The 16,360-nt window shown below is 49.9% G+C and overlaps 1 protein-coding gene across 1 annotated transcript in view; it reads left to right on the plus strand.

The window, feature by feature from the left end:
- Positions 1 to 7,905: 7,905 nt before the first annotated feature.
- LOC118357348 (voltage-dependent N-type calcium channel subunit alpha-1B-like) overlaps positions 7,906 to 16,360 on the plus strand; it is a 38,573-nt gene continuing 30,118 nt past the window's right edge. Inside the window, exons 1-4 of the mRNA XM_035729292.1 lie at positions 7,906 to 7,990; positions 8,605 to 8,773; positions 10,184 to 10,304; positions 11,067 to 11,183. Of these exons, the coding sequence (XP_035585185.1) occupies positions 10,222 to 10,304; positions 11,067 to 11,183 (200 nt within the window). The 5' untranslated portion in view covers positions 7,906 to 7,990; positions 8,605 to 8,773; positions 10,184 to 10,221. The remainder of the gene's footprint in view (positions 7,991 to 8,604; positions 8,774 to 10,183; positions 10,305 to 11,066; positions 11,184 to 16,360) is intronic.

Here is a 16,360-nt window from a genome sequence, read left to right on the forward strand (position 1 = left end):
ATGCCTGGGGATGCCAAGGTCATGTCCCCACATGGGACATGGTGGGTAGCTCTCCCCGAGGATCTGAGGGGCTCTCACCCCCAAAGCGACCCTCATGGGAGGGTTGGGGCTGGCCCAGGACTGGAGAGCAGCCCTGCTCCTTGGGCTCTGCACCCCTCATTTGTCTTGGGCCAGTGCCTGCCTCTCTTGACCCAGGTTCCCAACTGTCCCTGAGGGTTGGACATGGAAACGCTTGTACGTGGCCGCTCCTCCAGGGGTAGGTGGGGGACAGGTGCACCAGGCACCCAGACCTCCCCACCGAGAGGGCCAGCCAGGTGTGTCATGGCCAGGTGTGCAAAGGAGACCTGCATGCAGCACCTGTACGGTGAACCAGCCCTGCAGCGGATGTACACGAGACCCATGGCTCTGCACCTGACCGGTCCCCCACATTCCCTCACCACAGCCAACTACTCTGTGGCCCCAAAGTCCGCTGGGCCCCGCAACCACGCCCACCCTGGGCGGCAGGCCTTAGGGTGCAAGGCCAGGTGGGTAGGACATCTGGGGACGCACAGGTCATTGAATAGCCCTCCCACCCAGCTGGCCTGGAATGCAGACTCCCTCTCAGGGTCCAGCTAAGTGCAGGGCTGGGCCAGTGGACCTGCAGGCATCAGTGGAGGCCGACTCAGGACAGGGAGAAGATCAGTCTGCCCCTTCCCCTTCTCCACTCCTCCTTCTGCCTTTTCTTCCTGGCAGGATCTGGGACAGAGGTCCAGCCTGTGCCTGGCTGCAGCCCCGGCTGGAGTCAGAGGGGCGGGAAGGAGGCCGGGGTGGAGGGGCCCACCAGGAGGATGCCCGAGTGTGAAGGGGGTCGTTACTGTAATGAGGGACCCCATGGGCATTCAGGGATTTCAGCCCTTTTTAGACATGAGCAGTGGCCCCAGGACTCGGCCCCTACCCCATCCTTCACTCTCCACAAGGCCCTGCATCCTCCCCAGCCCAGTCCTTGTCCACAGCCAGTCCTCCCTCCGGCTCCAGGGGCTCCACGGGCTGTGAAATCATTACAAGGTGGAACCGAGCCGTCCCTATGAGGCCTGGTTCCGGGTCCTGCAGCCCCACAGTGAGGAGAGCTGAGGCCAGGCAGGAGCGGGGAGAGGGCAGAGTGGACTCTCCCTGGGGGCCATGGCTCCCTGGTCAGTGCAGATCCTGTTGTGTGCTGGCCCCTAGGGCACCCAGATTCCAGCTCCCAGGCAGGCTCCGGGAGGGAGACCAGAGTGTGGCTCCTGCTAGCTCAGATGTGTCACTCTGTCCTGTAGCTACAGCCTGTCCCACCAGCTGAACTCCCCCTCTTAGTCGGCCAGCTCACCTTCAAGGTCAAGAACAGGCCATCATGAAGGTCAGGGGCCAGTGCGTGTCTGGTCAGGCAGGCGAGGGCTCACTTTCTACTCAGGGAGTCTCTGGCTGGTCTAGCAGGGGCTCTGGAGGGCTGGCTTTCCAGCTTCTCTGCTGACCAGCTCTGGGACTGGAGCCATTTACCTCCCCTCTCTGGGCCTCGCTCTCCTCCTCTGTGCAGTGGGGTGATGCTGAATGATCCCTCCCATGGCAGGAACATGTGGAGTGCTGGTGATCGACGTAAGCTGGGCACAGAGCCTGGATTGCAGAGTGCAGAGGGGGATGGCGAGCGGTGTGGGCAGTGAGCACTCCTTCCCCCAAAAGCAATTCAGCTCTTTGATGCAGCCACCAGGCCCCTGGCTGGGAGCCCAGGAGCAGTGGCCGACCACACTCCTGACATCAGGCCCCTGCGTGTGGCTCTTCCTCAGCACTGGGACACGGTGGGGACCCCGGCACATGGGGCCAGCTCCTCTCTCTGAGGGAAGGAGAACAAAGACTTTCCTTGGGGTCCCACAAGGCCCCGTAGGCCTAAGAGGGGAGGAGGCTGCCCCCAACCAGTACATTGAAATTCTGCTTGTGTTAGAACCTGAGCATTGGGGTTTGGTTCTTTCACTTGCTGGGCTGACGAGTCACACTTGCTCTCCATGACTCCTCCTCAGATGAAGAGCTCTTGCAGGTCCCGGGAGTCCTGGACCTGGGGAGGGGAGAGGGGCCAGTCCCCTCCCTGGCTCCTGCAGGAGACCTGTCCTCCCAAAGACAGGATGGTTTCGGGTCGTGATCCTGGGCCAGGGTTGGACACAGCTCCTCACTGCTCCTGACTCTGGGGCTGAGGGGGCCTTTCTCAGGCATAGCAATGCCCACGGAAGGCAGGGGCTTCAGAAAGAACACACTCCTGGACCCGGTCCCGCCCCAGGACGGTGGCTGCCTTCCCCAGCTCCGGAGGAAGAGGGATATCCTCTGCTTCTTTGGCGGTGGTCCTCTGACCCATGAGCAAGCCCTGAAAAGTCTCTAGTCCTCCTCTGGAAGTGCACCAGCCCTGAGTGGGCCAGTCACTGTCCACACACGAAGACGGACAACGTTTTGAGGAAATGTGGGAGGTGATCCTGTGCAAATGGCCTGTGGGTCGGTGGGGCTGGCTGCTTCACTGCCCTCCAGCGGACCCCCTTTCCCTGGATAGGCATCCTCCTGGAGTCTGGTCTCTGCCCTTGGAGGTCCCTTCCTGCTGGTTTCAGAACCAGGGGAGAGACTGTGGTGTGGCTTGGAAGGCTCCACCCCAGCCTCCTCCCTTTTGCACACATCACTGCTCCCCAAGAAGCAGGGGCTGTTGCTCCTGCATGCCCCGCACAAGGCTGGTTTAAGGCACTCATTCCCTCCAAGTCCCAGCCGCTCTGGCTCCGTCACATACATCATGGCCACAGCTGCCTGGCTGGGCGAGGAGTCCAGGAGAGCTCTCCTTTCCCGGGATCAAGGTTCACACTCCTGGCCAGAGAAAGAAGTCCCATCTGTCTTCTGCTAGAGAAAGTGAATTCCTGGGCCGGGTTGCCCTCAGGTACCTGAGGACATGGGGGTCCCCTGCAGGTCCCCTGGAAAGAAGGGTGTTGGGCACCCCAGGCCTGGAAAACAGTGAGCAGCACCCATCCCAGGCCATGGGTGCAGCCATCACCTGGCAGTGCTTGGCCTCAGACTCCCCCCCGGAAACTCTGGCCGGTTTTTCACAGATGTGTTTTCAGGAGTGTTCAGCACAGCGGTGGTGGAGAGAGCAGGCAATGCACCAGTACTAATGCCCAAGGAGATGGATGGTGGCTCAGTCCGTTAAGCCGGCGTCTCTTGATTTTGGCTCAGGATGTGATCTCATGGTGTGGGATCGAGCCCCACGTAGGGTCTGTGTTCAGGGCAGCACGGGCTCACGATTCTCTCTTCCACCTCCTGTGTCTACTACCACTCTCGTGCCACGCTCTCTCTCTAAAATAAATTAATAAAATCTTTATAAAAATGGAATCATACAGAATGTACTTTTAAAAAATGGTAAAAAATCTATCATAAGATCTCACTGATATGAGGAATTCTTAATCTCAGGAAACCAACTGAGGGTTGCTGGAGTGGGGATGGGTTGGGAGGGATGGGGTGGCTGCGTGATAGACATTGGGGAGGGTATGTGCTATGGTGAGCGCTGTGAATCGTGTAAGACTGTTGAATCACAGACCTGTACCTCTGAAACAAATAATACATTATATGTTAAGAAAAAAGAAGATAGTAGGAAGGGAAAAATGATGTAATAGATGGTGATTAACATAACATAATAAAAAAAGGAAAAAAATTGTAAAAAATCATAACATTGATTTTGCCATTTTAAACATTTTCAGTATAAAGTCCAGTAGTGTGAAGTCTATTTACACTGCTGTGATACATATCTTGAGAACATTTCATTTGCAAGTCTGAAATTCTGTACTCATTATTATTTGTTTTTCATGTAGAAAGCATATTTATTTATTTACTTATTTAATTAGGTTCAGTTAGCCAACATATAGTACATCTTTGGTTTTTGATGTAGCATTCAATGACTCATTATTTGCATATAACCCAGTGCTCATCACAACATGTGCCCTCCTTAATACCCATCACCCCCAGATACCCCATCTCCCCACCCCCCTCCTTTCTGTAACTCTCAGTTAGGTTCCCGGAGTCCAGAGTCTCTCGTGATTTGTCTCCCTCTCTGATTTCTTCCCATTCAGTTTTCCTTCCCTTCCGCTGTGGTCCTCCACACTATTCCTTATGTTCCATATATGAGTGAAACTATATGATAGCTGTCTTTCTCTGCTTGACTTATTTCACTTAGCATAATCCCCTCCAGTTCAATCACGTCAGTGCAAATTGTAGGTATGTATCCTTTCTGATGGCTGAGTAATCTTCCCTTGTATATATGGACCACATCTTTATCCATTCATCTGTTGAAGGGCATTTCGGCTCCTTCCACAGTTTGGCTATTGCAGACATTGCTGCTATGAACATTGGGGTTCAGGTGCCCCTTCTTTTCACTACGTCTGTATCTTTGGGGAAATACCCAGTAGTGCAATTGTTAGTTAGTAGGGTAGTTCTATTTTTAACATTTTGAGGAACCTCCATACTGTTTTCCAGAGTGACTGTACCTGCTTGCATTCCCACCAACAGTGTAAGAGGATTCCTCTTTCTCCACATCCTCACAACATCTGTCGTTTCCTGACTTGTTAATTTTAGCCATTCTGACTGGTGTGAGGTGGTATCTCATTGTGGTTTTGATTTGAATTTCCATGATGGCTAGTGATGGTAAACGTTAGTCGTTTTTATGTCTTTTTTGGAGAAATGTCTGTTCATGTCTTCTGCCCGTTTCTTGATTGGATTATTATTTTGTTGTTGTTGTTGTTGTTGGGGTGTTGAGTTTGAGTTCTTGATAGATCTCGGATACCAGCCCTTCAACTGTAATGTCATTTGCAAATATCTTCTCCCATTCCATGGGTCACCTCTTAGTTTTGTTGACTGTTTCGTTTGCTGTGCTGAAGCTTTTTATCTTGATGAAGTCCCAAAAGTTCATTTTTGCTTCTGTTTCCCTTGCCTTTATAGACATGTCTTGAAAGAAGTTGCTGTGGCTGATGTCGAAGAGGTTACTGCCTCTGTTCTCCTCTAGGATTTTGATGGACTCCTGTCTCACTTTGAGGTCTTTCATCCATTTTGAGTTTATCTTTGTGAATGATGTAAGAGAATGGTCGAGTTTCAATCTTCTGCATGTGGCTGTCCAGTTTTCCCAGCACCATTTATTGGAGAGACTGTCTTTTTTCCATTGGACATTCATTCCTGATCTGTCAAAGATTGGTTGACCATAGAGTTGAGGGTCCATTTCTGGGGTCTCTATTCTGTTCCATTGATCTATGTGTTTTTGTGCCAATACCATCCTGTCACAGATTTGTAATATAGATTGAAGTCAGGCATTGTGATGCCCCAAGTTTGGTTTTCTTTTGCAACATTTCCCTGGCTATGTATCCTTGGCTGCATGTTCTCATTTAGTACTGTGAACATGTCTTTCCAGCCCTTTCTGGCTTGCCAGTTCCCTGGTGTTATTCTGACGTTATTCTGATGTTCCTCCCTCCGTACGTAAGAAATCTCTTCCCCCTGGCTGCTTTCTATATTGCTTCCTTGGTTCTAAGATTTGCAAGTTTTCCATTTTTAATTCTAATAGTGTATTTATAGACTACTTTGGATTTTCTATGTACACCATCATCTTATCTGTGAATAGTCACAATTATCTCCTCAGTGGGTATTCTTTTTGTTTCTCTTGGCTTATAACACTTGGGAGATTCTCCAAAGTAATGTTGACTAGAGTAGCATTGTTTGAAGATTTTAGTATACCTTTCGCAATATCCGATAGAAAAACAGACAAAACATTGGTAAGAAATGTGACCTATTTGACATATATGGAACATTACATAGTAAGTGCAGAATACATTATTTTCAAGTGGTCCTAGAATATTTACCCAAATAGCCGACACGTTGGGCCGTGAATCAAGTCTACACATTTTAAAATCCTGAAATTAACTAGATTATATTCTTCGACCACAGGGGAATTGAGCCATAGTCATAATGAAAAGAAAACCAGGAAGTCCCTCAATGTTTAAAACTTAAATGTAACTTTGCTACATATCCTAAGGGTCAAAGAGGGAATCAATGGAAATTCTCGATCTTTCCTACATCAGAGCTCACAGACAACGGCATTCTATCCATGAAGAGCACTATGAATAAGGTAGACAGGAGCTGAGGCTTAAGTCCGAGTTCTGCCTGCCTCAGCCACACCTGGCAGCCTTGGAATGTGGTCGCCCCCGGCTGCCCTTTCTGGCAGCCCTGAGCTAAGGGGGACAACATGGCCATGTGGAAATGGGAAGCTCCACACTCCTAGTGATGATGGTGTCTCCCACCCAAGCTGCCCTTTCTGGCAGCCCTGAGCTAAGGGGGACAACATGGCCATGTGGAAATGGGAAGCTCCACACTCCTAGTGATGATGGTGTCTCCCACCCAAGGTGCCCTTTCTGGTGGCCCTGAGCTAAGGGGGACAACATGGCCATATGGAAATGGGAAGCTCCACACTCCTAGTGACGATGGTGCTATTGTATTGTCCTCACCAGTCCAACAACATGATTTCTGAGTGAAAGATGACACAATAGCAGCTTCTTGACCTTCCTTAAGGTTTGAAAATCATCTTGTGAGTCATCTATTAGAAATAGGGTTTCAACACGTGTTCATTTATCTGGAAAAGAAATAGATCCAAATAGTAATTATGGCTTCCTGAGCACCTGCCGTTGAGCGCCATCACACTGGCTCTTTGTGGAATTGTCCCTCTTAAACTTCTAAACTATGAGGTAGGTATTATTAGTCACATTTTCTAGATGGTTAGACAGGGGCTCAGAAACGATACGAGTCACAGAGGATTTGAGTGTCAGAGACCTAAGTGGGATCTTCAAACTGACTCCAAATCCCTTGTTATTCCATACACGGTACTATTTCCCTCTTTTTTTTTTTTTTTTTAAGGTTTTATTTATTTATTTGAGAGAGAGAGAGAATGACAGAGCGCAAGAGCGGGAGGGTCAGAGGGAGAAGCAGACTCCCCGCCGAGCAGGGAGCCCGATGTGGGACTCGATCCTGGGACTCTAGGATCATGACCTGAGCTGAGGGCAGTCGCTTCACCAACTGAGCCACCCAGGTGCCCTGCTATTTCCCTCTTATCTCTGGTCTTCTCTATCTGGAAACATATCAAGGATCAGGAATTTTATGTTGTGTGGCCAACTGGAATGAATTCAGTTGGCCTTTTAACCTCTGCCCATCGTAATTGAAGGATCTTTGAGTGAGATACTCCAAGATCTCTAGGAATAGAGACATTATAATATTTTTCTAATATTACAGTTACTGAAAGAACTATCTTTTTTTAATTGATTCAGGCTCTGGTATGATCAGAGTGTACCGTAAGACAGGTCTGAAATAGTATTTAAAAACACTCAGCTCAGGGGTGCCTGGGTGGCTCAGTTGGTTAAGCGACTGCCTTCGGCTCAGGTCATGATCCTGGAGTCCCGGGATCGAGTCCCACATCGGGCTCCCTGCTCAGCAGGGAGTCTGCTTCTCCCTCTGACCCTCTTCCCTCTCATGCTCTCTATCTCTCGTTCTCTCTCTCTCAAATAAATAAATAAAATCTTAAAAAAAAAAAATAAAAACACTCAGCTCAGCCTCTTCTACAAAGTGAGACCGTGCTTATAAACACAGAAACACAGCTGAAATAGTCTCTTAGCTACGATTGTTTCCTTCCCAACCATCGTAGTGTTTATATGTTATGACTAGGACTTACATTAGTCAAAATCAGCAAGGAAAGAACTGAGACAGTGTATCCAAGCTTTAGGAGCACTTCATGTTTCCATTAGTGCTGTGAAAATGAGCTACTCTGTTTTATTCTGTAGTCTAAGGGAATGGTGCCAGACATCTCTAAGATGTCTAGTAGTTCTAAAATTCTGACTTTAGGTTATCTGTGTGCTTCAGAGATTTGGGCAGGAGAAGGGGAGGAGCCCAGCGTCTCTGAACCCCTCTGTTACCCGTGTGGACCATGGAACAGGTAAACTTCTGTAGGCATCATTTTGATTTCTTGGTACTATCGTTAAAGGTACTTTTGTCTCAAGTTCCTCCCTTGAGTAGTAATTCTAATGATAATGGAAATTTTAATCTTTTACCATCCGTGGGCCCGGATCCGGGGCTCCCAGAGAAGCTACCCTTTAACATTTTACCAAGCTCCGAATGGGCAAAACCTCAGAGCGTGGGTCCTATTTCTGTCCTGAGCACATATTGTACATCTGGTTTGAGAAGAAAAAGATAACCCCCAAATGCCATTGCAAACATAAAGATAAGAAAAACGGAAGAACCTCTCTGGCTCCCATAAGATTAAAGTCATACCGACTTGCACAAACGGAAAGCACAGGAAGAAGTCTATAAGTTTCTGGAACGTTCTCCCTCATGACGATGTGTAACTCTGTATGTAAAACAACACAGAACAAATATATAAACCTGCCCCAGATGTTCCTTCCCCGGAGCACTCCCTTCTTTCTGAAGATTGTGTCTCCCAGGCAGCTGTCCTGCGGTGGGTTTGAATAAAACTCTCTTCCTTCCTCTCTCAGCTGTTTAAAAGGGTTTGCTCATTCAGTGTCGACAATAACAATACGTTTTCTTTTTAAGTGAAAAATAAATGTTCCTGGTTCACGACTCCAACAGCACAGAAGGGCGGCTGTTCTTCATCCTGGAGCTTCCCTGCAGAACCAAGCATATGTATATATATATTCCAGCATAAAAGAGCTCATCCTACAAGGATGCTTTGAAGGTCCAAGAAGCACTATCCACTCCATGGGTGAGACCAGAAAGTGAAGCTCTTCCCGCTTAGAGAATTAGTTTTGGGTTTAAAACTGCCTTGGAAATGCGTGAAACCATTGCATTTCCTAAAGCCCAAAGCCTCGGAAGGTCCGAGTGGGGCTGACCTTGCGGGGGGCCAGGAACAGCTCTGCAGGCAGGGTTGGTGCAGGAAGGGAAGGGGCAGGGCTCTGGGGGTGGTCTGAAGCCCGAGGCGTCCGCGGAATTGGCCGGGTGTGTGCCTGGGGCGGACCCCGCCCATAACCCCCGCCCATGCCTGCGCCGCCGAGCCAGGTGCTGGCTTGAGGAGGGGCCTCCTGGACCACCTGCGGTCGCGGGGAGCCGCGGGCGTGAGGGCGGGTTGGCCGGTAGAGGCAGGCGCGCCATCCAATGGGCTCGGGGCACCACCCTCCCCGACCAGTCACCGCGTGGGGGTGGAGCTACCTCTGCGGGAGGTCCCGGAGCTGCCCGGGGGTTGCAGAGGTCTGGCAGCTCGGCCCGCTCCCAGAGAGTTCACCTGTGGAGTTCCCGGCTGGGTGAGAGCACGCTGTGGGCTGGGGTGGGGGTCCCGGGGGCAGGGTGCGCCCTGGATGGGAGTTGGGGGTTCTCGAAGGCGGCGGGGAGCGAGCTAATCCCGCGAACTCAGATGAGTTTTCTTTTTCCCTTGAAAGTCCTTCAACTGGCGGTATCCCCCAGCCCCGTGAACTCCAGGGCCCAGCTCACCCGAGTTTTTGTGGGATGGGTTGCGGACATTTCAGGGTTTGCCTCGTTCCCCTGGAAGAGTGCACGTAAGGACCGCACACAGTCCCCAACTTCAGTGGGGTGCCCCCTGTCCCCTGGCACAGTGCAGGTAATGGACCTTGAGCAGCACCCCGAGTTCAGCAGGGTGTCCCCTGTTCGCCCAGGCACAGGTGTGGTGGTAACAAGCCCCAGAGCCGTCCCCCAACTTCAGCATTGTGCCCCATGTCCTCAGGGATGGTGGTAATGGTCCCTTATGATCGTCTGGGAGGGCCCTCCATGTTCCTGCTCCCCCAGGCACAGGTGCGGTGGCAACAAGCCCTAGAGTCATCCCCCAACTTCAGCATTGTGCCCCATGTCCCCCAGGGATGGTGGTAATGGGCTGACAGGATGGTGCAGGAGGGTCTTCCAGGTGGCGGCCTGGAGGCTGGAGTAAACCAGACCCCACTCAAGTTGCATGAGGAATAGATGAGTTGAGGTGTTCATTTGGAAGAGTAATTTCGCTTTTCCAAAAATGTCAGAGTCATTGGTCTACACTAGAATGAAGATAATGACTACTTAAAAAACAAGTGTGTGTTTCCCCTCCTCCCAGAAACCGAAGCAGGTGTGCAGGCCATAGGTCGGAGGTGCCTTCTCATCCCCACCTGACAGCACTTCTCTGCTCTGGCTCCAGGAGACCCGAAGTTCTGAACATCAGCATGTGAGTCAGTGATGCAGCTTGTCACAGGACGTCAGCGTTCAGAGAAACCAGCAGGTCCATTTGGCGCAGTGTCATCATCATGTCAGGACAGGAGGTAAAACTTCTCATGAACCCCAAACCTCCTGGGCTTTCCTCTTTTCTCTAGTTGAGCCACGAAGTAAAACTTCAGTAGCTGTCAGCATTCTCCATTTGGTGCAGGAGTTACTTCATTTCCCTGCAGGTAGAAGATTGCAGGGGATCCCATTTTCTCTATTCATTATTGCTTACAAAATGTATTCTGATCATCTGTTTCCTAGAAGTAACCTTTATTAGAAAGGGAAGGTGAAATTTACTCTTTGTGTGTTTTTAACATATCATTTGTTCCTTCATCTAACAGCATTTATTCATTTGGGCCTAGGATATGGTTGAGTGGCCAGCATCTAGAGTTAGTTGGCTTTTTGTCATCAGATACAGACTTGGATGATGTCTTGTCATTTGTCAAAGGTGATGTTTCATAATTGATTAGTCTTTTCATCAGAAGAGTTACAGTTAGGGTCGAGGGAAAAATCAAAATTATTCAAAGCAGCCTTTTACTGTTTAAAGGTTGAGCTTGAGGGGCGCCTGTGTGGCTCAGTCATTAAGCGTCTGCCTTCGGCTCAGGTCATGATCCCGGGTTCCTGGGATCGAGCCCCGCATCGGGCTCCCTGCTCCGCGGGGGGCCTGCTTCTCCCTCTCCCACTCCCTGCTTGTGTTCCCTCTCTCGCTGTGTCTCTCTCTGTCAAATAAATAAATATTAAAAAAAAAAAAGTTGAGCTTGACTTTCTAGTTTTTCTAAATGTGTCGTCTAGATATTTTGACATGCTGATTTTCTCTGCAGTTTCTTTGGTGGTGGAGTCAGAAGGAGAGTCTTTGAGAATTCTGCATGCTGGTGGCATCAAGGGGCTTGGCGTCAGGAGCACTGGTTTGAGTTCTGGAACTGCTTGCCCAACCCTAGGTGAGTCAGGTTATCCCACAGAGCTTCCATTGACTCCTTATGAAATTGCTGGAATCAAATATCTATGGAAAGGCTTTTTTCACAGAAACTGTTCTGCCTAATGAAAAGCAATTAAAAATGAGGTGATTTGGGCTGTATTATTCTGTGAATAATAGTTTTAAACCCCCCCGTCATAGGATATGGTGTTTTATTGTACAAGGAGTCCTCAGAAGGCTGCAATGAAAGAAGCAGGTCTCAGAGCATGTCCATGTTCCATCGATACATTCCTTACAGTTTGCCCAGGTAGGAAGGTAAGTAGAGAGAAATACGACAGAAGGGGAAAGTAGTGAACCATTCATTAGGTAGCCTTCCACCTTTCTCATGAAAGCCTTGGGCCAGTGTCATTTTGGAAGAAGAGGGGGAGTCCTGGAGCTCTGCAGCGGATGGGGGAGTTCCAGGTCTGGGTAAAGCTGACAGGAGTCTCAGAGGAGAACTGAGTGCCTGGAGCAGGAGGGTGTGGGCAGGGCGGGCTCCAGGGGTGGCTTTGGGTCTCCCGGGTGAGAGTGGTGACAGGTGAGGGCCGTGAGGAGGTTCCTGGCCGAGGACAGGTGAGGCCCAGGTGGAGAGCTGGCCGAGCACCTTCTTCTGTGCCACCAGCCTCACCCAACACACACGACGTCATCATCTGTCCCTGTCACTCCAGTTCAGACGTCTCAGAGTTGCCAGGCCAAGACGTTTGTTTGAGCTTCTTTCTTTGTGTGTGTGAAGTTTCAAAACTTTGATTATGGAAATGACGGGTCATCAGAACATCTGTTACTCTTTTATTTCCTGCTCTTCTTTCCATCACCAAAGTGAATCATACCTGCTAGTGGAAGGGGCTATCTGTGTGTTTTTATATCCCAATTTAATTAAACAGTGGGAAAATAATCTTCCGAAATATTATGAGAATCCTTGGTGGGTGTTTATGTTTTCCTCTTCCATGAACAACATTCCGAGATTAGAAATTATGTTTTAAAGTAAGCACAGCCTCAGAGCTGTAACAGGGTGCCCTGTCCTTTGTGAGAGGGGCACATGGAGGAGTGTAGGTTCTTTAGGAGCTCGGGGAGTGGCACATCGTGCTCCCAGAGGAAATTGAGCCCCCTGTTAGCCTTCCCTGAGGGGGCTGCTTACGTGGCCCATCCTGGGCTCTGGAAGCTTGACCCGGTGAGTCACTTGTGACTTGAGCTGGGGAATTTATGAAGAAAACGGAAGGAATCCTGGAGGGTGCCTGCATCCTTTGTACTCGGACAACTCCACATAGCAAAGGAACTCATCATCCCGTGAGGCGTGTCGGGATCCCTGAGGGAAAGGGCTTCACTTCGTGGGCTGAGGTAGTGTCTTCATCCTTATCTGGACCAGAGCCATGTTGTGTGGCTATGGAGATCCAGACCCTTATGTGACCATGTCATTATTATTATTATTATTATTATTTTAAGAAAACAATATAGACATTGACTTCGAGATACAAATATTGTAAGGAAAAACACAAGGTCAAATATATATATATATATATATATATATAATGATTGAACTCGTGGCCTCTCTCATTAGTATGGGTAATGTAGGGCTGTCCGTATGAGAAAGACCAAGGAATTATATTTCGATTAGTGTGCTGTGCACACGTAGTGTTTTATTCTGTCATTTGCCTTATTTTTCTGGAGGGAAAATGGAGTGGTGACTGGAGCTTGGTTTCTGATTTTAAGGAATGGGAGACAAGTGAATTGAAAGAGCAGTGTTGATGCTGACATGGTGCTCAATGCCCAGTGAGCGAAGGTTTGAAGCTCGGACTTGGAAGCCTTGGTGTTCAGCGAGGATGTTGTCCGAGTTTCCAGCACATTGAGTCACTTGGCTGGTGTGCCTAATCGGGCTAGTTCCTGCCTTTCTAAAGGCAGTTTGAAAGTGGCTTGAAACCCTAGGGTATTTGTGGAGTGGTCTGGATGGGACATCTGTGTGGCCAGTGTAGACGCCACCCAGGGAATTCCAGAGCTAATGGTGAGCACATTTGTGAGGCTGGGGTTTGCTTCTCTGTGAGAAGCATTGAGCTGCAGTGGAAAGACGTCGCTGGGTCTTATGACTCACTGTGTGAGCAGGTCTGAGCCTGGCAGGGTAGTCGGATCAGATAGCTGGGAGGTTGTGATGCCGTGGTGGTGGACCGTCGCTCATGATGGGCAGGCCAGCTTGCTACAGGGACAGGGACTGGGCTGTACTCCCTGGCCAGCCCTCCTGCTGCAGATGTGATAAGAGAGTTGCTTCCTGTTTGGTGCTTGAGCCCTCGGCTCAGCAGGGTGGTTGGTGGGAAGCAGCCCACAGGCAGCATTATCGATTCTTGCTCATTGTGCCCCTGCTTCCTCAGAGGAGGCACAGCAGATGTCCTCTGCCTGGTGTGTGTGAATTCAGCCAGCAGAAGCAGTTCTTCCAGAGCCCCACCCCTGAGAAATCCTCTCCATATTCCTGTGCTGTGTGCAAGAGGTCACTTTTCATCTGGAACTGAAATCTCAGCTCCTACCGTTAGGGTCCGAGGCCACACAGGACACCAGTATCCGTGCAGTTCTACTTCTGCATGGGGCCTGATGTGCGAGACTGAGGCCGAGCCTGGTCGGCCTGTTGATGCTGCTGCAGGCTCCTTCCTGGAAAATGTGCAGCACAGCCTGGTTTGTGATGATATCGCAGGAAAGAGGGACAGGTGCACCACTCTGCCTGACCGCCGGAGTATTCCGGACGTCAATCCCAGGTGGTTGGTGCAGGGAGGAGAGATGTCTGTTTCCCAGGACGTTGGCCAGAGGGAGAGTTGGATCCTGGGATGGGTCTCTGTTCACCTTTCTCAGATGAGCACCTCAGGCAAGGAGAGGAAGTGTGAGTGCTCACCTGTAATTGAGGGAGGTGTCTGGTTTCAGGTCTCATGGGCAGGTGGATTCCTCATGTGGCTCATTTTCCTGATAGTGTTCAGGGTGCAGTCGATGGACCCCTGGTCCTTGGCATCCTGGCTGTGCCAGAGCCCTGGGGCACCTTTTCCCCCGGGGCTTTGGACCAGGAAATCGGAGGGAGTCAGTGGTGAAAGCGTCAGTGTAGGCCTTCGTTTCTGCCCTGCCGAGATGGACTGGTGACTGTGATAACTGCTACGGAAATACGGAGCAGGAGACGGGGCTGGGGTGCTGCAGGGGAGGTAAGGGTGGTGCTTGCTATTTACATAGAGCCATGTGGGACTTCACTAGGAAGGTGATCCTTGAGTGAAGATCTAAAGAAGGTGAGTGATAGCACATCAAGAGCATTCTAAATGGAAGGAAAGCACGTGCAAAAGTCCCGAGGCAGGAGCATACCAGGTTTGTCCAGAAGTAGCAAGAAGGCCCTGTGGGCACGGGAGACAGCCTAGGACATGACCTCAGGGAGGTGACAGAGGGAGACAGAAAGCCATTTCAGTGCTGTGACCCCATGGGACCCTCTTTCACTGGGCCATCCTGGCTACAGTGTTGAGAACAGATGACAGAGGGTTGAGGATGGGCAAGGGAGGTCCATGATGAAGCTTTTCCAGGAACTCAGGCAAGAGATGGCCTCTAGTGTGGACCGGACAGGTGGCCTTGGAAGGAGTGGTCAGTCCTATTCTGGGTATGTTTAAGATGGAGCTCACCAGATTTGCTGATGGGCTAGATACTGGGAATGGGAGAAAGGAGGAATTGGGGTAACTCCCAGCTGTGGCTGGTTGTCCTGAGCAAGGGGAAGGAGGAGGTTTCTGGGGGTAGGAGGTCATCTGTGTTCTGCTTGCTCAGGAAGGTGCCTTTCACGGTGGATCTGCTGATGTGCGTGTCCAGGAGAATATTTAACATCTCCCTCAGCAACTTTCAAGTACAAGTATCCCCCACTTTTTAAAAGTTCACGGTACACATGGCTTTTTTTTTTTTTTTTTAAAGATCTGTGTCATTACCCGGCTTCAATAAAAGGAGGAATCCTGAAGAGGATTTCGCTCTTATGAAAAAAGTCGAAAAGTGAGCATCGCGTTCCTCATCTGTTTTGCGGGGAGCCACTGCAGAGGCGGTGTGCACCTCAACCAGGTCTTTCCTGGGAACCGCTCTCCGCATCCAGCCCCCAGCACTTTGAATTGTGTCTGTGAGCATCTGCTGTGCTTCATCTCCATTTATTTTGGGCATCTATTAGGAAGCTGTGTCCCGAGGCCTAGGAAAAGCCAAAGAGAAGTCGTTTTTGGAGTCTGAGCACGCGATTTTTTTCTGTAGAAATGAATGGTGATTCCTCCTTTGGTCTACACCTTTCTTGCTGTGAAAGGTTTCCTTCCTAGGAAGGAAGGAAACTACTTTCAAATAGCGGGGAAACCTGTACCCCATCCTGCAGGGTTAGCTTTAGTCTCCATGCTGCACAGAACGTTCCATGACTTATGCATTTTATCACTCAAACCTTGTGCCTTTTTTTTTTTAAGATTTTTTTACTTATATGAGAGAAAGAATGAGAGATAGCACGAGAGGGAAGAGGGTCAGAGGGAGAAGCAGCCTCCCCGCTGAGCAGGGAGTCCGATGTGGGACTTGATCCCGGGACTCCAGGATCATGACCTGAGCCGAAGGCGGTCGCTTAACCAACTGAGCCACCCAGGCGCCCAAACATTGTGCCTTTGACCACCTTCCCCCATTCCTCCCCCATCCCTGGATCTGGCAACCAGCAATCTGTTCTCAGTATCTGTGCATTCAGTATTTTTTTTTCCATGTGGAACGTCCATGAATGTCTGGTATTTGTCTTTCTGTGTCTGCGTTACTTAGCATAATGCTCCCAAGGTGTCTGTCTTTATGTCTGGCTACTGTGAAGAATGCTGCAGTGAACATGGGAGTGCATCTGTCTTTTTGAGGTAGTGTTTTTGTGTTCTCCAAATAAATCCACCCAGAGCAATCACTGGGTCATGTGGTAGTTGTATTCATTTTTCCAGGAACCTCCATACTCTTTGTCACAGGTGCTGCACCAATGTACATTCCCACCAACAGTGCACAGGGTCCCCTTGTCTACACACCCTTGACCACACCTGGTGTCTGTCTCTGGGACAAATGCCATCCTGACAGGTGTGAGGAGATAGCGGATTATGGGTTTGACTTATGTTTCCCTGACGACGATTAGTGATGTTGAACAACTTTTTCTGTGTCTTTTGGCCACCTGGGTGCCATCTT

This window comes from Zalophus californianus, chromosome 9 (genome assembly GCF_009762305.2).
Source record: "Zalophus californianus isolate mZalCal1 chromosome 9, mZalCal1.pri.v2, whole genome shotgun sequence".
NCBI lineage: Eukaryota > Metazoa > Chordata > Mammalia > Carnivora > Otariidae > Zalophus > Zalophus californianus.